This window comes from Alosa alosa, chromosome 5, assembly GCF_017589495.1.
Source record: "Alosa alosa isolate M-15738 ecotype Scorff River chromosome 5, AALO_Geno_1.1, whole genome shotgun sequence".
Classification (NCBI taxonomy): Eukaryota; Metazoa; Chordata; class Actinopteri; order Clupeiformes; family Clupeidae; genus Alosa; species Alosa alosa.
The window spans coordinates 14038541-14064378 of record NC_063193.1 but is presented as its reverse complement, the minus strand read 5'-3'; the positions used below and the strand labels follow the sequence as shown (position 1 = coordinate 14064378).

General features: G+C 44.5%; 1 protein-coding gene across 2 annotated transcripts in view; it reads right to left on the bottom strand.

The window, feature by feature from the left end:
• Window positions 1-25838, bottom strand: part of zmat4a (zinc finger, matrin-type 4a) — a 79911-nt gene that overhangs the window by 25198 nt on the left and 28875 nt on the right. For both annotated transcript variants that reach the window (XM_048243049.1, XM_048243050.1), the window contains 2 exons: window positions 21848-21937; window positions 9529-9685 (listed from right to left, as the gene is read on the bottom strand). In XM_048243049.1, coding sequence (XP_048099006.1) covers window positions 9529-9685; window positions 21848-21937 — 247 coding nt within the window. The remainder of the gene's footprint in view (window positions 1-9528; window positions 9686-21847; window positions 21938-25838) is intronic.

Sequence of the window (25838 nt, the reverse complement as noted above, 5' to 3'; positions counted from 1 at the left end):
TTGGAAATGGTGTCATGGATGGGGAGCTAGTCTTGGAAATGGTCTCATGGATGGGGAGCTAGTCTTGGAAATGGTGTCATGGATGGGGAGCTAGTCTTGGAAACGGTGTCATGGATGGGGAGCTAGTCTTGGAAACGGTGTCATGGATGGGGAACTAGTCTTGGAAATGGCCCCCTTTACTGCTACAGTTTTTTCCCTGATGGCCGGGGTGCAAAACAAAGTGATGGATGAGTACAAGATGCACAGTGTGACTAGTCACAAACCCTTCACGCAAATTGTGCTTCCATGTGTAAGCCTGCTCCTCTCTAGAGAAAAGAAGTGCTCATCAACACTGTGTTAAACAGTGTACACATGTGGTAGCCTATTTTTTCTTCCCAATTATGATTAAATTGGGAAAAAATGCACCACAACTCACAAACCTCATTTTTCTCCTGACAATATCCAAAGGGTAATATGTGATGCCATTTTAATATTGCATTTAACAAATAAAGCGGCACAACAGAGATGGTTGCCAGCTTGGGCATCGGAAAAAAAAACCCATTATTTTTCATACCAACAAACTAAGATGTAAAAACAGAAGCATACGCTATGGCCAAATTCTTGTCATAATGTGTTTAAAAATATTTCCAAGCTATTTAAGACAAAGCCTACTATCTATCAAATACACACATACAAACGGAACCTAACATATTATGGCACACGCCATCTCAGCTTAAACCTATTTTTACTGTAGCAGGCTGTGTAAGACCTACAGAAATAGTTTAGCATATATCCAGCAGCGCAGCACACTTCAATGCGGTTTCTTGAGTCCAGAAGTGCAGTATGTAGAGTAATGAAATGAATCCCATAACCCGGAGTCAGAGGAAGCACTGCATCCGCATGGAGACCCAGAGCGTACCGACTTGTCCAACCCGAGAGAAGGCACTGTGTACACCACAGCGAGAGATATTCAGCTGTTGGATCAAAAAGAGGAAGATCAAAGCTCTCCGAATCCCATGCACTTATCTGTTCCTACAATGCCTTCCCTTTTGGGCTTTGCATTTCCCCCCTCTCTCTCTCTCTGCCTTATCCCCCTCTGCGAGCAGCAAAAACTAAATATTTCCTCAATGCTAAAAAATTCACTGCTGAGATGAGACGAAGGAACAGCTAGGCTGTCCGACGAAATAAACAAAAGCAAGCCATTTCCTGCTCATGTGAATCAAACATCCACATCCTTAATTACCACGTCTTGCTCCTTCAATGGGGCAGAATGGCTATTATTAGAGGTTTATAGTCACATTTTTAAAATTAATAATTTCAAACATGTCACTGGGACATTGAGGCACTTTAATGACCTAATATGCATTCCACAACCATAATAAGCAGCCATATTCATTTGCTTATATAGGAGAAAAAATAAACCTCTAACATACACGACACCAAAACGTATAGAGGACAAATCTGCTTGGGCTTAATCCCATGGCTAACAAAGGCAGAGACATTAACAGATATGGCACTGCAGACGGGCGCTTGGAGTCTGGCCAGAGCTTTAAAATAACAGCTGTGCTTAAGACCTCAAGTGGCAGCTGAGAAATTCCTTTTCTGCGTGTCTACGCCGACAACATAATAGTAGTACAGGAAATTAACGTGCATTTAGCTTTTTCTCTGAGAAGCTTTTTTCCCCCGAAAGATAATTAGCGGGTCTTCGCCTCGTTTTACATTTAAATGTGTGTTTTGTGCACTTTGCATTTCGAATGCGACAAGACTCTCCCTTCACATAATGTGTGGTTTTATGACTTTGTGGAGAACAGACAAGGCTTATGTTATGCCTAGTCCCTTTTTGTAAAAGCCAGAGAGAGGCAGAGCAGAGAGGAAAGAGAAAAAGGTAGAGGGGAAAGAGGCGAGAGAGAGAGAAAGACAGAAAGAAAGAGAGAGAGAGAAAGTGGTTGCACTGTGTTTCTGGCTGATGTCAGGCTCGAACAGAAGGCTCTCCCTGAGAGACAGACGGGTCAGTGGCTGCACTCCACCGGCCCACTAATGTTCGTTATGCAGAAATCAATACAGCAGCCTGGGGATGCCTCAGATTCATCTTCATGACAGGCCGCATTAGAAGCCAATGGAGGGCCACTCGCTGCACAGTGAGACACTAGACTGCACCGACGCTCTAAATGGAACTGGTTAGGTGGCCCATGGTAGCTTGATTTGTATGATAGGGAAGAGACACTATCAAGATTATCACAGCTTGACTAGTGTTTAACACTGGAAAAGGTGTTGGGTTGAGCTTTCATTAGAACTACAGTATAAATCCACCGGTTTAATCATTTTTGCTTCCCAAACAATAAGTCTGGTTCTGCGGAGATAAAATGACATTTTGGATGGCATCTCTGCTGCAGATCACATTTAGTGCAGGATTAATTTCAATCCCCGTCTTGAAACCTTGCCATAAAAAGTCTGCTCCCCTCTAATACCCCGTAAAGTTTGGACAAATGGACTTTGGGGTTCCTGGTGTCTGTCAGGTGTCAGAAGGATGGATGGGCCTCCGTCGAGTCCTCCTCTGGGCCCTGCCTCCCCGAGTCGTGAACCACTGGATACAGATGGCACCGCTAATGGCCAAATCTGTCAGTGGCAGGAAGTAAAGCGTTGGGAATGAGCAGAAAACATGATGCAATGTTATTCCGTAGAGAAGGTAACACTGAGCTATGCCCATGTCAGATCAGGGGCCAATTTGGCACAGGTGTAACAGTCCCGACTTCAAAATTAAAAAGTTCTACCACATATTTGTTCCACTTCCGACTATTCACTAAACCAGCTGAATGCCAGGTAGAGCAGCTAATTGGTGAAATACATGGTAGGTGCCTGAAGCCAGACTTTTACAACTCTGCTGTTTGGCACTCTGTTCCAAAACTCCTCATTAGCTGGTATAATCCATAAAGTGTAATACCTGCCCTCACTAGCTGGTATAATCCATAAAGTGTAATACCTGTCCTCACTAGCTGGTATAATCCATAAAGTGTAATACCTGCCCTTGCCAGCAAACCCAGACACGTTGTGTGCAGTATTTTTTCAATAACCTGTGGAGTGTGCATCAGTAGGAATTACCCAGACGATATCCATTAATGTGGCAATGGCGCTGGGTTTGTTCCAGTCCATCATGCATGTAATACACTCGGGAACAACAATTACCTGTTACATTATGTCTGACAGCATTCCATCTCAATACGGACTCCATTTCCAATTACCATAAATTGGGCTCATTACACTTTAAAACAGCATACAACCCATGCTAGGAGAAAACGAATCGCTTGTACCTGGACAAAGCTAACGGAAGGTGATGAATGTGGCCACTGCAGAGGAAGGCCAAAGGGCAGGGGGGACTGGCCGGGAAGTCCCGGTGATTGTAATGACATGCGACGGCAGTGGCGGAGAGTCGTGCGAGTCACCCGGCAGAGCTGCAGTCAAGACCAACCCCCTCAAGGTCCATCTAATTACGCCACATGAGTCCATAGCCCCCACAGATGTGCGTGTGAGACAGAGCTCTCATGGTAAGGAGGATGACCTCGTGTCACACACATGGAGCATAGGATGAGGCATAGGATGGGAGGGGTGGGGGGTGGGGGCAGAGAGCATTGGCATGGATGTGTGTACGCGCCACTTTTCCATACAAACAGACATACAAAAACATACATACATACACATGAAACACACACACACACACACACACTGACATGCACACATGAGCACAGAAATAAAATGCACAGTACATTCCTACATCCACATGTGAGCACATGGGATGTAGGAATGTACATGGGATTCTGCGAAAACATAAATGCACACACACACACACACACACACACACACACACACACACACACACACACACACACACACACACACACACACACTGATTCTGAGTGTGCAGCTATCCAACAGTGGTCTCAGACGTCAAGGTCTTCCACTTGGCTGCCCTCACTCTCCCTGTGCCTTTCATAATCCTTTGTGGCTGGTTCCACCACTGAACGCGCAGCTCCAGTGCGGGCTTTCAGCTCTTCTTTTTGGGTCAATTACCACTGGAGGGAGGCTGGCGCTGGATGCTGATGTGTGTTGAAAGGGTGACACAGCATGCCTTGTGCATAGGTTCACTCTGATAGCATAACCTTGCAGCAAATGCTGGAAAGAGAGAGAGAGCACTAGAGATTCAGCCTTTACGCAGGCGCAGACACCTTAAAACCCTCCTATTGTGTTGGGATTTGAGGTGCATCGCTAATGTGTGGCGTGACACTGGCTGACCCAATTCACCTGAAATTTCAAAGTGGCTGTGAACAATGAAATCAATTGAAATAAAGGTACATTTATGTTAAATGGTCATGTTTTTTTTTGTAGATTTAGAATTGATTTTTAATGACGCTAGGCAGTTTTCATGCTTTGACATATTTTATGGATATTTATTATTCATTTTACAGGGGATGCTGATCAGGAGTAGTGTTGGATATGGGATGTTGAGATGAGCACTAGTGTGGTGTTCAAACAGCAGGGCTGCAATTGGTTGTTTAGTTAGGTAAAATGGTGTTTTACAGCTTTTTTTTCAAACTAGGTGTAAGGCATAATAAATCCGATCCAGCGCAAAAAACATAAAAAAAAGATCAAACAGGCAACAATAGCAGCCCTGAAATCAACATCAAGTACCAAACAAACAGATAGTCATCTACTGTTGAGGAGCTATTTGTCCAGCCTCACTTTAGCACTTACTATGGACGGCACTCATAAATTCACTACCACACAAGCACACACTGAATAACAGAGTGAATCTAACATATCTAAAATAAGGTTCTCTGTCATGGCGCTTCTCCTCTGCTCTTTTGAGTCTCCCATGAAATTAACTAAGGCTAAGGTCACACCATGGGGCAGCCGTGGCCTACTGGTTAGCGCTTTGGACTTGTAGCTGGAGGGTTGCCGGTTCGAACCCCGACCAGTAGGCACGGCTGAAGTGCCCTTGGGCAAGGCACCTAACCCCTCACTGCTCCCCGAGCGCCGGTGTTGTTGTGTTGTTGCAGGCAGCTCACTGCGCGGGGATTAGTGTGTGCTTCACCTTTCACTAATTCACTGAGTGCTGCGTGTGTTTCACTAATTCCCGGATTGGGATAAATGCAGAGACCAAATTTCCCTCACGGGATCAAAAGAGTATATATACTTATACTTACTTAATGCTCCATTCAGATTTTTTTGCTTAAAGAGGAAATCCGGAGAGCTCCGTTTCTCAAGGTCACTGAGTACTGTCGGTACGGAACAAAACAAAAATATTCAGTTGTACCAACAGTAGCACGAGTTGCTACAGTCAGCAGCTAAAACAGCCAAACAGTGCCAAACTCTGGGGGCATGAACAATGGGGCTCAGGAACATGCCCCTAGAGTGTATCGCTGATTTCCTCTTTAATCCGATCACATTGATTTGATTAACTGTGGCCAGCAGACTCCTACCCCAATGTGGACTGGTGACAGTCCTGAACTGACCCGCATGCACAAAACAACAAACAACAAAAGACAAACACACGCACAGCACACAGCTGACTGACTAACTCTTGGGCTCTCTTCCATTTCCATCAAGTGATGCTATAACCCAGGTCAGAGAGTGTGCTCCCAACTTTTTTGGTGCTCCAGGGATCAGCTCCACCCCCAAAAAACCACCCCCACACAATCACACACATTTCCCTTGCCCAATCAGGGAACAAGTTACCCAATTACAGGGAGTGACAATGTGCGTGTGAGGGTATTTCAGTGTTTGTGTGTGTAGGAGAAAAGAAGTCAATTGAAATGTTACGCAAGGGTCAGGTGGGTTGGGGAAAAGGAGGGACTACCTTTTTACAGAGACCTATTGGTATTGTGGATATGTATGGTCTAATACTGCTCTGTGAATGAATTATGTGAATATACTGTGGTCTGAAGTGTGGATTGAACATTAGATTATATACCCAAAATGAAAAAAATATTGTATGCATTTGCAATGATGTGTATATTTGTATCTGTGTATGTCTGTATTGTTTATGTACACGTACATGTACATGGTGCAATATTCTATATTTATTCAATTGATAGTATTTAAGTGTCCGGCGTGCAGATCTCCATTTTTCTTTGAGCTTTATGCTTCATGCCTTCCGTATATTTCCCCAACACTAAATCAAAAGCTTTGTCACTCACAAGTTGTATCACTTCAGAGAACCACAGCATCACTGATGCACCGTAGCCTGTGCCTTGACCGCTGAAGAATACTGTCAGCCCAGTCTTCAACAGTGAAATCTTACAACTGATGCCTACAGGCAAAAGCTCTTCAAACTGTGGTTTATGGCAACGCTGAAGTTTACAGCGTTTCAGGGACACACTGTTTTAATGCTAATTCTGAGTTTAATTGTTTCCCATATGCTGGATGACAAAATGGGTCATTGCTTCTAATTAAGCTCCCATATATTGGTAGATTAATTTCATTAGGGGAGTTGATCATAACGCTATGAGTCAGAGTTGCAAAACACCCTGAAAGTTTGGAAAGAGATCACATTATCTGTTTGTTTTCTAGTTGGAAAACTGGTCTTGTCAGGCCTTTTCTGTGGTGAGACATATGCTACAGTAGGCTATTTGTAGGTAGTGGGTAGATGTATGTCACTGTCAATGTAGTTGCTTTTAATAACATTGGTTCGACCATTTGTAATACCATTTGTTAATAACATTGGTTTGACAACTAGTAATTCTATGATTTTGATTTCAAGTGCTGAATGAAAAACCTTGAGGACCACTGAGATGTTTCCCAGTAATAATAAAGACTATTTGTATGAGGACAGCACACCATCACAATCACATGTGTGATATCGCCAGAGAGGCCCACCTTGTTGTTTGGAAGGTAAACCAATCTTCTGCTCCACCAGGTGCAGAGTTGTGAGGTGGTGGTGTAAAAGTTGGATGGGCTCGGTCTGGCAGCTCTTGCCATGCATGGCTGCCAAGGTGGGCATAAGGCTGGTGCGCTTGGCATGAATTCTGTGTGTAGAGAGGTATGCCACTGCCATTTGAGCATTTAGACACTTTTTTAAACTGCCGGTGCCCTTCCAAAAGTTCCGAAGTGCTATGTGTAGTCTGGGAACCCTTTACAGGGTTTTATATTTAAGGGAGTCACTGTCGATATGGAGCATGGACATGGAAAGAGACTGGAGCAATTGTATTGTGATATGTTTTAGTAAAAATCTGTACGTGTGGGATTTATGCTGGCAGCAGCGGAGTAAGCAGAACTGCCCATAAATCAAACACTTTAGAAGTCAGTGGGGAGACACAATATATGGTGCTTTTGTCTGAGATACGCATTCAGCAGAGCAACTTTCCTCTCTGTTTTCCGCTAATTTATTTGTGTGAGTTCCAATAAAAAGAAACCAGTTGGGACATCAATCTCAGCCTTTTCAAGCACAGCCAAGTTGTTTGAGCTGCTTCGCTTTTCTTTTTGATCGTTACCGAAGCAACAACCTTGAAGTTCCTTTAAGTTTTACCTGCTGGCATGCTAGAAAATCTATCAGGCCAAATGACTCTCAGGTTGGGACTTCCAGAAAACAGCATTTTTATTATGAAAGCTGAGCGTGTAAGACACACACAGCACCCAGCCAAGTTTTTATAGCTTCCTCAAAGAATGACTTCACAGTGCTGACAAAGCACATTGCACTGTGTGCTACTCTTAATACTCCCATAAAGCTGTACATTATGCTGGCTTTATACAATCTGCATTTACAGAGACGGATCTTTGGAGTAAAGAGGTAGACACACATAAACACAGAGCCAGACAGCCAGACACACACATAGACACACACAGACACAGACAGACAGACAGACAGACAGCCAGACACACACACACACACACACACACACACACACACACACACACACACACACACACACACAGGCACACACCCACAGGCACACACCCACGCACGCACGCACGCACACACGCACACACACATTCAGAAACAAGCATGAACTGGTATAAACACTACTAACTACACATCCAATCTGTTACGCTAGTTTTCAGGAGCAACTCTTTGAATCTCTACACAAGCTTTAACTCAGTGCATAACTAACGAAGAGCCCCAAAAAAAAGGCTGCTGGGAGCTTGTTTATCATAATGGTGACAACTGCGGGCACAACACCTGCAAAGGCCTCCTCTCCCGTGGAGGAGAGAGCCACGGCTCGCCTGGGTCCCAGGTGTTGAATTAGGGAGCGATCCAATTCTCCCGACTCCACTGTGCGGCGACGGTGGTGGCGGCAGTCTCAGCCTCAGCCTCCTACTCCCCTCTTGGCTGGTGTTCATTATCCTCCCCACCACCAATTTGTAAACAGATATAAGAGGAGCAGCTGCCACACATTACTTCCTAGAAGGGCTGCTCGTCTTTCTCTCTCGCTCCAGCCGGAGGTGCGGGGAGTTGTAATTAAATCTACACGTCGCATGTGTAGAACGCACCGCGTGTCAGCACGGCTCAGCTTGCCTGTCCACACACATGTGTGTGTGCACATGCGTACGTGCAGCGGCAGCGGTGGATGCCGCAGTATGTGTGAGCGAGGCGGGCCGGGCACTACGAAATGACCTACGTCTGCGGACACCTGGTGGTTTGCCTCTCTGCCATCCACCCCCTTTTTTTTTCCTGCTGGGTGCTTCGATTCGTTCCAGGACGGTAAGAAAAATAAGCGCCAGATGTTCTCCTCAGTCACGCCGCACGGTAAGCCCCCGTGCAGTCCCCGTAGATATAGCTTGTCACAAAGGCCGCGGCAACGCGATCCATTTTTATGGTGCTGCTGTCAGCGGCGCAGCGGAAGACGCCGTGTGACATGGCAGAGCCATCAAACCGCCGTTCGCTCATTGTTGGCTTACTGACGTTAACAATGCGAAAAATGCCACACATCCACACACCAAGGATGTTGGATTTGAAATAGAAACGGGGAAATAAAAAAAGTAAATCGCCAGCAGGTAAAGCACATTTGTTGGGCATAACGGGAAGAACTGAGGCATTCAGCAGCACATGTGGGGGAGAAGTGATTTGCTCGGTCGGAGAACTGAGAAGTGAGCATGAAACAAGCCCAGTTAAAATACCTGCTGAGGGGACACAGATCCTTCACTCACAGGGACTGTGTGATGAATAGAAAGTTTATGGAAATAATGGGTAAAACGAGAGCAAAAACAGCTGTTTAGAAGAAAGCCAAACACACTGAGGCCCTAAACTACACATTAAAGAGTCCTTAGTTACCTAATTAACTCATTCATCAGCATCCTTTGCATATCAATTGAGATTACTACATGACAGAGACTCTGTAGTCTTGGTCAATAAACACACTGTGCCGTTTCAAGCCCTGAGTAACTCCAAGGGCATAGGCCCCTTCTTACCAGAACTCTAGCTGAGGGCTCACCAATCTTCTGAAAAGCTCTCCTCTTCCCAGCATTGCCAACCGTCCTCTTACCACAACCCTCCTAATAGTCCTGCGCTCAGTTAAAAGCCCAGTGGTGGTTAAAAGCCCAATTCGAGTGGCCCCTTACCTTTGGCTGTGATGGCAGGTTGTTCCCCCAGTAGCAGTTTTAGTCTCTTGGCGTGGATCTTTCCCTGGTAATGGGACTGTGCTACTACGGCCGAGGTGAAGGACATGTTGCACAGAGTGCAACACTTGTTCTTGTCAACGTCGCCCTCCTCACTTCCCTGGAAAAGAAAGAGAGAGAGGGAAAAGAAAGAAAGAGGGGGAGAAAGAAATGGGTCAAATTGGACTCTTAGTGAGCTCCTGGTGTTAACATACACATACAGACAGGCTTAGGATGGACAATGCAACGTTAGGTAGAGGCCTTGTCTTTCAGGAATGAAAAACACTTGAGATTTGAGGGACAAACTTGAAAGAAGCGAAGGGGCTTATCACATTTTCCCATCATGCACTGGCACTGTTTCTCTCTCTGTCGCTCGAGGTCAGACACTTCACGGCACTTAAGGGCAGATGCACTGTGAGCGCATCAGCAGGTCCATTTGCTGCCGTTCCAGACGACGGGAGCAATTGACTGTGCTTGTGGAGGTTTCTCATTTGGCTTCCCGGTGGGATGCAAATGGAGTCAATTCGGCAGTTACAGGGGCGCGGTCTTAAAAGTGAGCAATCTCCGGCCGAGCACGCGGGGGCTCCACCCTGGGCCTCCATCTGTGCTGACGTTTCAGGTATGCCATTGTGTAGCAAGCTGAATTAGAACTGCCACAGAAACAGAGAGAGAGAGAGAGAGAGAGAGAGAGAGAGAGATAGATAGAGAGAGAGAGAGAGAGAGAGAGAGAGAGAGATGTGCTCGGGGACTTCAGAGATGGATGCGTCCAGGGCTCCAGGGCAACACTGGCGCTGCCAAGGCATGATGGTGCCAACCCTCCAAGCCACAGACACTGCTTAGCAGGGAAATGCACAATGCACAGGCCGGCACCAGTGAAGGTTGTTCTGCAGCCACGGCTGACTTTAAAACAATTTGCCGCATCGCCTCGCTAGTGTCTCGAATCCTTTGACCGACTGCTCACAAGCCGTTTCATCTCGAACATGCTTCTCATTGAATCAGGCACAGCAGCTTTTAGCACTAATCAGAATGGGTTACCCAAAAAACAAAAACATACCAGAACATGATCAAAAGCAACAGCCACAGCATCGCACGATTTATGGCTTTTATGAATTAAACAACAGACTTGTTTGCATGCATCTTTCCCTTGCCTCTCTCTGTTTCTTTCTTTCTCTCTTCATTGAGACACAGCAGTGCCTTACAGGGCCGTGTCAGAGGAGCAGATATGACACATGTGCTTTGACAAGGGGGCTGTGCTTCCAGGCACTGTCACACAGAGCAAGCAGCACAAAAACAAATCTCCTCCCATGTGGCAAGGAGGCAACATAACCCCTCCCCCCTCCCCCTCCCCCCACCACTACATTCTCCACTCCCACTATCACAACTCCTCACTCTAAAAGGAAGAACTGATGGCATACTCAATGTAGTGGCACGGGCGCCTGCATCACTCACAGATGCAGGGTGGGGTGGGGGAGTGGGAGCTCCACGTAGGTGAGGCCAGTAGTGTGTGTGTGTGTGTGTGTGTGTGTGTGTGGGGGGTGGGTATCAGAACCTGCAGCCTGTGCACCCGGTGTTAGCACTTCACGCTATGAGAGAGAGAGAGTGATAGCTGAAGCTGAATCTAGGCTGCTGCCTGCTGTTGCACAGTGAGTCACTCACCGACACACACACACACACACACACACACACACACAGGTTCCCTCCCCATGACCTTGTCCTGTCCTTCAAAGCCTACAGACACCACACACACACACAGCCCGAGCTTTGCTATGCCTTTACCTATCGGCACTCCGCAATGCGCTGACAACACACACACACACACGCACTATACCTCCCTGCTCTTTGAAGTCATCTGTCAAGACTGAATTAATGAAGCGTCAAAAGGTTTTGAAATTGTGTAATTATGGCAAAGTGAGACGGAGAGAGAGACTAAGTGGGTGAGCTCTAACGTTAAAAGAAAAACCACGGGATTCGTGCATCTGCGTTGATGTTAATTAATGGCGGTGGAATGGGGGTAAATAACTGTTGAATATCCGCTGTGGGGACAGTGTTTAATTACTGCGTCAGGTTGCCTCTGACTGTTCAGATGATATAAAGGAACATTGTGATGTACATTCAAGCCTCCCTAGTGGGATTTTTTCTAATTTATTTCCATATATAGTAAGAATAAAAAACAGATGTCTCAGTCTTTATGCTTTATTTGTGTTTCTTGCAGTTGATGCATACTCTGAGTTTTTAATATGTTCGATCCTTTTTTAGCCTGGAGATTGAATTTAATGAAGTGAAGCCAAAGTTTACAGGAGAAGCATTGCTTGAATATTGCTCTTATTTCTCAAATGGCAAAAAGCCATTTGTCTACTTCAGATGAAATCTGGAACTCTTTTTCCAAGGCCAGAAAAACCCCTGACTCATCTAGAACAGATCTAGCATTTTCCCTCGCATCACCATATTTCAGCAGACATATATGACTCAGTTGCCGTAATCTCGTAGCAACAGAGAAAAATAATCACCGTTGTCTGCCGCCAGAATGTACGGCTGCACAGCATTTTATAAATGTGCTACGCGACGGTTCCATAGAAAACCCTTCCACGCTCTCATTCATTTGAAACACAATAAAAAAATCCTCCTTATTTTGATTTGTAAAAAGGAAACCCAGTTGTGCTGCCAAACACACAGACTCATGCAGTCATCTCTACATGTTTGAAGACATCAGTGCACAATATTTTCATACTGTACATATACAGTTGGGAGTTCATCTCTTTTATGTGCATGTGTGTGTGTGTGTGTGTGTGTGTGCATGCTGTGCCTTGCCATATTACTTGGAATTTACTAAGCTTTCACTTTATCAAGTAAACAGTGCTCATCATCGCCTCTAATGTAATTTGCGGTGCCCACAACAGAATGTAGTTGAATAAGGTCAACCAATGACAACATTAGAAGGAATCAAAAGTTTAGCGATAATGAAATAATGAAATATATGGTAATAAGATGTCGACAAACAGCAAGATAATGCAGGGAAATAATTGTTCTACACTAGGCCTACTACTGAAACTATTTGTGAAGCTATAGACTATGACAAATGCAATAGCAGGCATATGTAGGTGGATGCCATGATATGAAGTGAAGGCAACACATTAAAAAGGTGACCAAAAGTTAAAATTGCTTTTGACATGGTTCAAACAAGCAGAATTGCTGCTCTGAATACTGGTTCTGTTTTATTTTTGATGCATTTAACGGCAATCTGGATTCTGGACTTGCTTTTAAAAGGTGGATTTTTTTTTCCAGCGCAAAACAGACATGCGCTGTTTTCATGCATATGCCGGAATACCTAATCAGTCACTCTCAACACTTCTCCTCCTACGTTTCTGTATGATACTCCCACTTTCCCTTCCCATAAATGCATATGTATGAGTAAGAAGAGCACAGCTCGCCTTACAGGCAAAATGCCTTTTCACTCACATGCGGTCTGTTCGTACTGTACGTACGTTGCCATGTTTTAAGCCACAAATAGAGCATGATGAAGGCATTTGTCTACTTCGGCTGAAATCTGGAACTCTTTTTCCAAGGCCAGAAAAACTCCTGACTCATCTAGAACAGATCAAGCATTTTCCCTCGCATCACCATATTTCAGCAGACATGACTCAGTTGCCGTAATCTCGAAGCAACAGAGAAACAGGTGCTATTCTCTTAGTAGCTCAGCTCCTTAGTCTCTTAGTTTACTTAACCCAACACTCTCCAATCCCACCCCCACCCCACCCCACCCTCTCTAGTGCACTTGGTTCCTGGAGTTCCTCTGCCTGTGAGGCTGCTGCCAGCAGTGATATGATAGTGGGGATAATGCCCCCAGCCACAGCAGGGGCCCAGCTCTGGCTGCTCCTCACGTCTGACCCAAGAACTAGGACAGCCCAGCAGAGTGCAGCGCAGGGGCCTAACCAGGCAGAATATAATGAAATAATAACAACGGTAAATATATATTTAAAAAGGCGTTCCAGATATAGCCTGGAACACAGAGGTCCATTGCTCCGGTGGGGAAAAGGGCCTTTGCAGGGCAGGAACTAGTCAACAGCAACAGCACAGAGGAGATCATCATCACTGCCGAGGCTCCCGTTGTGAAGGAGCAGACGTTCATTAGGAGACAGAGAAGGGCTGCATGCAATGAGACCTAAGCCACCGTACATTGAGCTTGCTGCAGGAGAGCAGATGGGCGGATTTTCTAGAGAGCATTCTAGAGCTACTGCAGGAAACCCCCAAAGTAATGGTGCTCATCATCTACACTTCAGTTCGTAACATTCTCTCAGTTAATGTTTCCCTGCTTGGAGGATCTGGGAAAAAAGTGGAATGAACTTTTGTACACTGGAGCGATATACAGTAATCTTGCAGAAAAAGACTACAACATTGTACATTTATTGAAAATGTATGAAGTGAACTTACTAACTGGAGGACTGATGTGAAGATCATCTTCCTGCTCTTAAAGGTGCAATATGTATGTTGCTGTTTCTGTTGTCAAACAAGAAAAATGCTTTCCTCTCTACAACACCAATGCAATGCTAATGGCAATCCTAAAAGCATTTTTATTTTGTCAGCAGAAAATAAACCTACATGTTGCACCTTTACAGTATCCTCCTTCCTACTATTCCTTGCAAGCACTGTTGGGACATTTGAAACAAGTGAGGCTATGAGTGAGGTTAGCAAAAACTGAATCAGAGCATTAAGAATAGTGGTCCCACTTAATCTTAAGTCCTCACGGGCACCACTTAGTACTGCATTGGTAACTATAATATATATCAAAGGTATTCCTGTCATTCTTCTTACAGGATGTAACAAGTAGGGTAACAATAAGGTTTAGTGTCAATTAGTAAGTCAATTACTCACTTAATTCCATGGTAACACATACTTGCATGAGAAAACATGGTATTATGCATTATTTATGCAAGTGCACTGTGATAAGGACACAATATGACAAATTAAAGAAGAACCAGAATAGTTGTCTTTTCTGAAAAGTTTTACAACCACAACTGTACAGTTGTTATGCAAGTGCTTTCCTCAGACTGGTCTGAAAACTATTCTGTGAAAGTGATGATGATAGTAGTAGTTAATATGCCATGTAATGTTAAGATTCATAGCATAATTATCCATGATTCATTAAGCATGTATGCTCACCCTGTATATACCGCTAATGATGATGGTTATATCCTTTATGGCAATGGTAATGGGAGTTCTGCAATAAGAATATCTGACTATGTATTTCTAGAGATGAATATACAAAAAATATTGAATGAATGAATAAATAAAACTGAAATAACAGACATGCACACAAAAAGACAGCAATTGCCATTTCTCGGACACATGCTTAATAAAGCTGCGGGTTGGTGCTCTGTTGGGAGGTACAGTCGAAGGGTCCCCGCTGCGTCGTGGGGCTGCAGCACTCAGCCATGAAAAAGATGGCTTGGCAAGAAATGAGAACATTCAGCTCTGCTCCGCCCCTGTAATACAGAGCTCGAAGCATGAAGAGCCCCAGAGCCTATGTGCACTTCTTAATAGGTGACAAGGCATCCCATAATCTCCTTCTCACCTTTAGAGGCTGTGAATTGGGACTGCGCCGCTCCCTTTTCAAAAGCACTCTTGGTATTCTGCAATGAGCAGAAGTGAGGCAACATCTATTTCAATGCAGGGGCTGAGGTGGAAATACAACAGGCTCCACGTTTAAGGTTTGAGCACAAACAGGATTGGCTCTTCCCTCCAGTGCTTATGCCTCTCCCTGGCTTTGGTTGAATTCATAAATCCTTTCCCCAAAGGAAAACCATGTGCTAACAGGTAAACCCTTTAGGTCATGCTTATTGACCCACCGCACCAATGAGTTGGCCTCAGTAATGACCACATACCATTATGTAGTGGTGTAATAGTACACGCTGACTTTATTGTGGCCATAATTTCTGAGAAGCCATTAGGTCGTAACAATTATAGCCATAACTTACAAGTAGTCCTTAACAGCTCTTTAAATGAGAACATATTACTTAATGGGTCATGGGAGTTCATTGTCAAATATGTGAGGCTGGTATATTGAAGCATCATCATGTGCCTATGGCAACAGACCCAAACAATCCTGCCCTGTGTGAAGAGAGGCTAGGCTATCGGAAAGATTCGTGCAGAACTCTCTTTTGTAGAGCAGTCAAATTCCATTCTGCCCAAAGCACTGCTATCGTTCACTGCAAGGCACTGCTCTTCCATGTCCCTTGTATGTGGGTGCGAAATCAATCTGGCTGTGGTTTAATTGTGGTGTCCATTGATTGTAGGTGCACAGGACCTGTCTGCTTGCCGTGTTCTACTGAAGGAAAATTAAAGGGAGCCGAGACACCGAACAGCGGCTCAATCAGGGCTGGACATTATACAGCTCGTTCACATCAGCATGATGGCCTTGTATATGTGCCCCTAGGTGGCAATGTTAAAGGAAAAATATTATGGCACTTTCTCTCTTTTTCTATACATACACCATGCCTATTTGATTTGTTATGAGCTAAAGAGCAATGTTGTTAATCATTTTCATCCTTTAATTAACCGACTTACCAGACTCCCATGCTGGGGTCTCTCATGTACTTTTTTTAAGACAACAATTAAGTTGTATCTTTCAAGCACTCGGGAGGATGAAAAAAAGACATACACCGTCACTTAGATAAAAAGGATAAATCTACAAAAAAGGGGGGGAAAGCGATTTTATGCCTCACAGCTCCCAAAGTAGCTGACAGAGAGAATCAGAGGGCCCCTTGTCTGCGCAATCAGCCCATTGCGATAACCATCTGATTAGCAGTGCAGAACGACCTCATGGGAGCAGAGGACAGCAATGAAGCTGTAATTTACTGCTGATGTCTGATGCACGACAGATAACAGGCAACAGCACCAAAAAAATCCCGGAGATTGCGGTGCCCGGGACGAGGATGCGGTGTGTGTGTGGAAATGGCCACAGAGAGGGAAAACTGATGCCCATTAGGGAGACTCACTTGACATGTCAGAGAAAATATGATGTTGTTCCATAAAAATGCAAGACAACTGATTGGGAGTAATCTCATCCAGGCTGACAGAAGACTGATGCGATGCTGAACAAAAGGCTGAGAGTGGCTATCCTCTCTTAGGCTGCAGATAACATCCTACAGCTTCACACTGAGGACGAAGAGAAAGACTCTACTCTGTTTACCTACTGAACTACTGGGTGACGTTCTGGGTCAGCTCACTGTATTCTCCGCGTTGATTGGCTTTCAAAAGGCAAAAGTTTTGTATTAGACATTTTCCCCTCTGAGGGCAAAGCCTTTGTTTACTCCAGATCCTTTTCACAGCCTGCTGTTTGACAGGTTTGAAACCAACTCGAAAGACAAAGACTTCATTCCTGACTCCGAGTGGAATGCTCCGGCAACAATAAGCAGCACAGGTGCAGAGAGGTGGTCCGCAGAGACACGGCATCGCTGCTGCAGTGTTTGCACAGATGGAACAGTGAACTGACGCTCTCTCTTTCTGACTACACACTCTCAACAGCATTCAAAAGTGAAGGGAGCAGAACACGAACGTCGGAAGCAGGCGACAATGAATGCCAAGGACATTTGCCCAAACCTCAAAACAGCCCTTGGTTACACAGGATGGACAGGGCTCAACGGATATCCGTGTGGCGTGCGCCGTGGCAACGTTCCACGTTGCCATGCCGGCCGCAGAGACAGATTAGCCCGTCACAGCTGTCAGTTTGCATCGGCTCAGCCGGGGCCCCTGACACAGGCACGCCATGTCCTACCCTAAAAGCCCCCTCAGACCTCCACTTGTATTTTTAGACGCCGGCACCTTGAGGCCACGATCCTGGCTGGTGTGCGTCCCCTTTGCTTGACCGGGAGCGAGCCACACGCTCCATGCGCACACACACACTCTCTCTCTCTCTCTCTGTTTCTTTCTCTCTCTCTCTCTCTCTCTTTCTCTCTCTCTCTCTCTCTCTCTCTTTCCGAGGACCCAAAATGTCTGTCCATGCATCACCGGCACAATATGACAGTGCAGAGAGGCGAAGACATAAAAAAAAAGAATATTGATGGCCCAAGCTGCTCGCATATAAAATGGCTTAAAGCGTTATTAGAGAGGGGGATGTATGATAGGAGATTTGGATGGTGGCAAGGCAATCCATCACTCACCAGCATTAAGATATACAGACCTGGCCAATATGCCAGGAACTTAAACAAGCTTAATGAGAAGTCAACTTGGGATGTAATAGTATCCACACAGCTCCTCTGTGTACGTCCACCCGCCTCTAAACCCACAGAAGCTCACAAAGTAGAAATCCTCTAGAGCCAACTGTATGGATTTATGAACTAACATGGCTTTGAAGAGCAGGAGGTGGAACTAAGGTGATTTCAGCTGGGTCCTCTAGCTTGTTGGAGCAAAAAAAAAAAAAACATGGCAAAGTTTTCTGACTAGCCAAACCTTGAATTATCCAGCTTCTGTGACAGAATGATGCCAGGCATTACAGGAAAGTGAGCATGTAGACGAATGCATCCAGGAGACTGAGTAGCTACACGGGTCTCAAGGATGTTTTAGTTTCAGAGAGTGAGCGAGGGACATTCTTGCTATTGAGAGCAGGGCCGGTTTCCCCACCAGATTTAAATCCTCACCAGATTTTTGATTTAAACACGGCTAACGTTAATTACCAACATGTTGGACAGAGGGACACATATTTAATCAGCACAAAAATGTCCCCAGCTACGAATTGTGTCCACCTCAATGGTTTCAGTATTAAATTACTGATCCAGTAAGGGATGCACATTTCTGAAGAGTTCTTAGGGGGGCATGTACCTATTAGCTAGCAATGCAGATGGCAGATTTGAGCTAAACAGATGGCCAAGACCACACTGTCACAATGTACAGTTACACACGTCTTTATTACCAGAAAGGAGGATGTATCGACACAGTCAGAACAAAAACAGCAGTACATAAATTATAAATGACATGATTAGTAATGATGATACAGCTAATGTGAACTCACAGCTAATCTATTTCAGATTTTATTTCAGCAGAAAGTCATTCAGTTCTGAAGTTAACACTGTTTTCACTGAGTAGACTTCTGAAAAGGTATGAATAAGCAAGACATTTTGATTAAACTGGTCTTTGTTACTGAATCAATAGAGCTGGGCGACATCAGCAATCACTCAGCTTGACTATCCACACACATTCAGTTACTCAATGCCACCACCATCACACTATTTACATTTTATTGTGGGACTCTACAATTAAGAGCAGCACTAAATAACGATTCCCTGCTATAAAAGTGCTCAACTGAACTTTTACAAGCGGCCATAACGGCAAAACACTTGTCTTGTTCGCGACACTGACAGATAGTCAGGTCCACCTCCCGTGACATTGGGAGTGAGAGGCAGGCTGACTGGTGCGGACTGACCGTCTGCCGCAGTCCTTCATCGCGGTTGCTGTCTCATCCCTGATGATTGCACACACACAGAGAGAGAGAGTGAGGCTTTAGAAAACAACAGCTGCTCTGAGCTACTGGAATATTGCTCATGCTGCAGAGTCAGTCACTGCAGCGGTGGTGATCAAACATACTCTAATGTGCTGGGTGGGGTGAACATATTCGGAGTGTTAGGTAGTAGGTAAACAATAGCTGAGCCAATGAAAAAAAACAGAGGTAAAATCAAAGAATTTCAACTTTTTCTTTAATTGCTGGTGTTAGCTAAGGGAAGGGAGTGCGTCTCAACTTAGTGTCTCAGTAAAATGATTGAGATGAGCACCATGACATGAAAACACATGGGCACAGTCAAATCTGCACGCTGAGACACCCACGATGGCAACATTCCCAATGAGGGACTCACACAACAGTGTCTTTGCTGAGCACCTTGTGTCAGGACATCTGAAAAGCTAACATAGCAGAAACAGAGCTGATGCCCACACACATTTTGCTCAAGAGTTTTTATTTATATAGCTGCTAATTTAGGCCTGTCAGTCACAGAACCTGGAACCTCATATTAATTGCATTATTGCTGGTTACACATCACAAAAGATAATCATAATATGGTATGTGGGATGTGTAAATAAACTGTCCACACATAGCACATGACACAAACCTGTTTGATCATTGCTGTTAATTAGAGAATGTAGAATTACCCGACAGTGCTGCCTATAATTACAGGAGAAAGACATAATTATCTCTCCTTTGCAGTGTACTTTGCTCTAAGACCGATAGCATAAGACTCTGATCTATACACAAGTTTACTATGACCCATGAGGCCTGGCATCAAAAGTGGGAGTTACTCCCACTTCAAAGTGAACAAACGGGGCGTGTTTGGGGGGCTTTTTTAAGTTTAAGTTCTTCAAATTTAATCTTTTTGATTCGTCGTCTTTTGGGATGCGATGGAAACTTTACCATCGTTGGTAGGAACACTCCAATTTAGTTTTAGGCTTATGTTCAAAACATTCACATTCAAGCCACTGAATTAGTTTAGTCCAGTTATACATACAACCACAGACAGCGCATGTTGTCCCTAAGCTCCGTAACGACATGTCTCATAAAGGTTTGCGACTTTACACAGTACACTACATAATAGCCCGAAAAATATTGCTAATTGCTAATTAGCACACAAAATATCTACTAGGTATATATACTACTTCCGCCGCTGTTTTACCCACCTTATTTTTTGGTGCCCACCGGAAAAGGTGGATACTAAAGGTGCCCAGCTACCTGACAACTTGCAGCTGGAAATAACCGCAAGAAGCTCCCATCAGGCTCGAAATAGCTCAAATTAATTGTATACGGCCATCAGGATGATGGATACAACCCCCCCACCACCCCTTTTTCCCCCCGCTGCCTTACCAGTGCTCAGAAGGCGCCTTAGTGAAGCATAACTACCTGTGTCCAATCAGACCTGTAACCCTATCTTATCTCCGGACATGGGTGCCTGTCACATCCGCAGGTGATGAATGCTAATCACAGACCTGGAGAGCGAAGGAGCAGGGTTCACCGGCAGGCTGAGCGAGAGACTCTCTCTCTCTCTCTCTCTCTCTCTCTCTCTCTCTCTCTCTCTCTCTCTCTCTCTCTCTCTCTCTCTCTCTCTCTCTCTCTCTCTCTCAGTGTGTATCTTGCCGTGTTGCTTTTAGGCAGGGCTCTCTCGGGGTGCAGGAGGACTGCTGGTGACTGATAGGTGGCAGCCTGTGGAATAATTATGGCGGGGGCCCATCGGACGCGTCTCGGGTTTACACAACCTGACACGGCGCTGTCTCAATCACCCGCACATTATTACAGCACCCTGTGGCACTGACATAAACTCTATGAAGACGCAACTGTTCAGTTGATGGAGAGAGCAGGGAGGAAGAAATAGAAATGATACCAAGCGCGTCATGGTGTGTGGGTTTTAAACCCCCTTGCACAAGATGAAGACAAAAAAAAAAGGTCAACTGCTACACGGCGCCCTCGCTGTAAATCACCAATGATGTCTGGCTTTGATTACCAACAAGCAATTAGTGGAGATTTTGCCTCCTACAGTGGGTTTTTTGTAGATCTATTTATGAACACTGTGACAGAAATGAAGCATCTGCTCAAACGGCAGGATGGCGAGGACCAGAGCTGGGTAGGCAGGCACGCAGTGAAGGCATTGACAGTTTCCAACAAAAGGCCCCAGAAAAGAATGCTTCAGTGAGTCACTCTCATACATCTTAGCGTTCCAAAAACCCCCGCTATTGAGCTGTGGCGTGCAGGCGTTAACACACACACACACACACACACACACACACACACACACACACACACACACACACACACCATCACCGGCATCACTCAAGGACAGCCGCACGTTATTGCCGTTTCTTGTCAGCAAGCTGACGGGAGGGGATAATTGAAGCTGTCAAATTTTTGTTGTACTTCAACGGCACATTTGTCCGTACCTCTGTCTCTCTGTCTGTCTGTCTGTCTGTCTTTCTCTCACTCTCTCTGTCTCACACTCTCTGACTTGATGAACATCCACAGTGACATCCTAGTGCTCTGGGTTCAGTCTTGCCAATAAATGGAGCACTATTTAACAGTTTGCCTTGCCAAGACAGAAGCGAGTAGGGTCAAGAAAATCAATAGCTGGAGAGTCCAATAAGACCAAAGGTTTCCAAGATCGGCTATACACAATGGGCTATGCAATTTTTAACAGCTTGGGTGATTGTGATGAAGTATAAATGTGTAAGGAGGCAAGGAGGCATTGTGTTCTATACAATATGCTTTTCTCGTGATGAATAATTCAGAAACAAAGCAATACAAATATTGTGTACTCACATTGTCTGTTCTGAGCTTCTTAGCTGGGCAACCTCCATCCACAGGGTGTAACATGTAATACAGGCGGACTTTATTTGCATGCTTTCGGCTCTGAAAAGACAAACACAGAAAACGACTTAAACAAAATAAAGATATTTCATCTAGAAAGAAGACATGATATATCATCGCATCATTTCATGTCATATTCTGTTAAGTTTCTCCTTGAAATTGAGAATTTGTTAACAAACTGTGAGATGGACAAATGATCAAATAATAGTCTATTTTACTTTATTAATGAAACATCTAATGCAAAATTGGTCCCTTTATCAGTTTCATGATGCTAAAAGTTACTATACAGTGTATACTTATATTATGCTAAAAGGCTAACATCAGTGACACCAGTGAAAAAAATGTTGTCATGGCCTTCCATGATAACACCTCAAACTAAATGATGGGCTAGTAGATCTCAAGATCAGTAGATTGTCTACTGTTTCAAAAACTTGATTGATATTTCATGGGAAAAAAATGAGACTGGGATATTCTAAAAAGTTCATTAAAAATACCACTTCACAAACACTAAATGATTTGTTGATTGATCTGTTTGCTATTCATCTGTTTCCAATGAATCTGCTTCTTAAGCTCAAAAACACTTTGCTAAACTAATGAAACACACAATGAACAAACTAATGAACACAGAAGTGGCTGATCCCTGACAAACACACCTCTGGTGCTTGGCCCTTAACTAGCACTGCTGGTGTTGTAGAGTGCAGGAAGCACATCACAAAGCCATTGATTCCTCTGCTTTGACAGGAGGAGCACTCTCAGAGCAAGAGAGAATTGATTCCCTGTTCAGTTTATCTCAAATCATGGCATTTGACAGTGGGTGTGCAGGATTGTGTTTCCTGATGAAAAGGGAGAAAAGGGGGAATTTGAAAAAAGAGAAAGTAGTAGAGGAGAGAAAGAGAGAGAGAAGAGAGAGCAAAGAGATGGAGCACTGAAAGAAAGATTGTTTTCTTTCCACATCTCTGTAGACCATGATGGTGGCATTTGGATACTTTTAGTGGAACAGTGGGAATTTGCCAACTGAAATGACAAATGCACAAGTGTTGTCAGATTAAACAGGGAGGTTGTTTCTGTGAAATCTTTGTTTCTCTTGGGAACCCATTTTTGAGGCTGTGTCACCGAGCTCTCAGGTCTGTAAAGTGAAAAATACAGAGCAAACGTCCACTAGCCACCAGTAGCATTGAAGCTACAGAAATGGATAATCCAACCAGAAGGAAGGGCCTTCTTTTTAAAGACTGTATACCCCATGCGCTCAACCACTTTTGACAGTTCTCGGTAATTAAAGCTCCACTATTGAATTTGAAGTACCATACACAATACAGATGGGCAGACAAAGAGATACCAAATGCACTGTAAAAACAAAACAAAACTCTACTACAGTATAAAGTTTTTTATGTCAAGATCCGGCTAGCCAAATATGGTGGTACAGTGCTAAATGAGGCTTTCAGTGACGGGTATTTTTGGCATTGGCCTAACTAGGCCCTCTGAGGTAACGGACTGGGCCCCTGGCAATGTGAATGTGATCATATGAAACCGCTAATGGTGCATTCAACTGTAGCACGTCTGAACAGGGTGCTCTTTTATATGCTGAACATCGGCCCACTGAAATCGACCTGATGGCTTTACAACAGCGCATAAGGCAGACCTGTATAAAACAGTCAAAACAGTCAAGGGTCATCCCAGGTGTGGGTCTAGGAGCATTCCAGGTTAACACCTACACTCTGAGGAGTGAAATTCTGGCGGGGACCTGGGGGACACTTTTGAGAGGAGATTTCTGTATAAAAGGCAGTCCTGACAGGGATGTCATCAGCAACGATACATTCCACAGGGTAGAGCCAATGGAGCCAGAAATGCCACAGGGTAGAGATGGTCCCTCGTTGGGCAAGAAAAGTGATTTTCATTGGAGTGTGTGTGTGTGTGTGTGTGTGTGTGTGTGTGTGTGTGTGTGTGTGTTTGTGTGTGTGTCTGTGTCTACTGCTGCTAGGAGATTAGACCCAGAGACCTTAGTGGTCAGTTTTTGACAGAAATGACACTAAATGATAGCCTCGGCATGAGGGCTCCGATTGAGGCTAAATGGCAGCCAGCCTGGCATGAGAGCGAAGGATCGGAAATTCAGGAAAAATCCATTACCGGCACGCCAACCAATCGGCCAGAGAGTAATGGCCCCTTTGGCAGCTCTCGCAAGGTCAAAAAGATATCCCCAATCGCCCAACTCTATCTCCACACTCTGCAAACGTAACATAGCACTCTCCATTTCAAAGGGAGGACTCTTGTATGTACTGTACTTGTGTGCGTCCATTGAGGTGAGGTCCTCAACATGGGGTGAACGTTCAGAAACTACGCCATCCCCGACCCCTCACGGGACTGGAGAGGTCTGATGTCACTTATTATGTCAAGCTTGTTCTGCCCCGAGGAGAGGTCATCAAAAGTGTCAGGGCAAAAGGCTAGCTGTCACATCGGGGGATACGAGGACTGCTACTTACAGCGGATTTGGCTTCACACCTCACTGTTTCTGTTAAGAGTGTGATATTCCGTAATGTGGGAATGAAAGAGCAAATTTCTGCTTTGATCTCACCAACACGCAGGGGCTAGGCAGTGGCAACTTCAAAGCCGAGCTGAAGCCAAAATAAAGACTAAATGTCTAATTACAATGTCACAAAAACAGGGCACTTACATGCAGATACTTATTCAGACTGCTTCTCTTTGATGTATCACAGTCCATTTCTATGCTTTTTTTTGCCAATCATTCAACATGCAACAGCCCATAATGGCACAGCGAAAAAATACCGTGTACAAGTGCAAAGGACATCACATTTGCTAAAGTAACCCTGGAACATTAAATTTAGATTTTCTATAGGTTTTAGGTCTGTTTAATCGGATTCGCTTTTGGGCAATCAGAGAGACTAGTCCTGAATCCAAATGTGATTTGTCTTGATTGCATGCTCTGGATCACTGATGCTTACAGGTTAACCTCAATATATAGAGGCGAACCTGTAACCGCTACAGTAGACCAGGCTTTTCCCAGGAATTTCACAATATATGGCTGCGATCACCCATCACCTTAGCAATGATGACGTCTCTGTCCTGCTGTCAAGCGTGACCATAGCAAGACAATATTGACTTCCATCACAAGACTTTTCTGCAGAGGTGGTGAGTCAAGTGATAATAAGCTCTGCCTGGGTTTCATCAAACACAGCACTCAAGGCTAAGCCCTGAGAATTCAATTAGTGTCTTACAAAACAAGAGAATCTCCATCCCCACGTCAGAGTTTTTACAATACACCACCTAGGAAGTCCGGAAGTCAATTACTATATAGCTCTATAAGGAACGACCTCTATTTTAGTCTCTAACACAAATACATAATCAATATAACACATTAAGATGGCTGTACTTCCAGAAGATCCTCACATCCTTCCCGATCTAAAGAGTGGCCACCAGACCAGAGAAAGGATAAAGCTTCTTGGTCAAATGTGGTCACTCTGCTACTGGGTTTGGCTGCATAGTGAAGGTCAAAAGCTTCCTGCTTCATTCAATGCTATGAAAGTGTTTCAACACTGCTGGTCATATCTGTACTTCAGACAAGATCTGGAGGTCTATGGAGAGAGTCTTGGACTACATGGTTAAGATGAACGTTGAATTATGGGACCTGAACTGCACAGCCTTTCTAAATTGTGTTTATGCAATTGAAATACCTCAGATGACTTCAAGAGGCATCTCATGGACATCAATTACACATAATGAAATGTTTGAATGTTCATGGAAATAAAGTATTTACATTGTAAACTTCAACACATTTTGATTGAGACATTGTGGATATTGAATGTAGATTGAAAGCCAAAAATATTCTCTGCAGCCACTTACATAATGGCTTTACATTAAAGCACAGTAGTGATCCACAGTGGATCTGACATGTATAATGATGGTGATCAAATTGCTGAAGTACTGACAC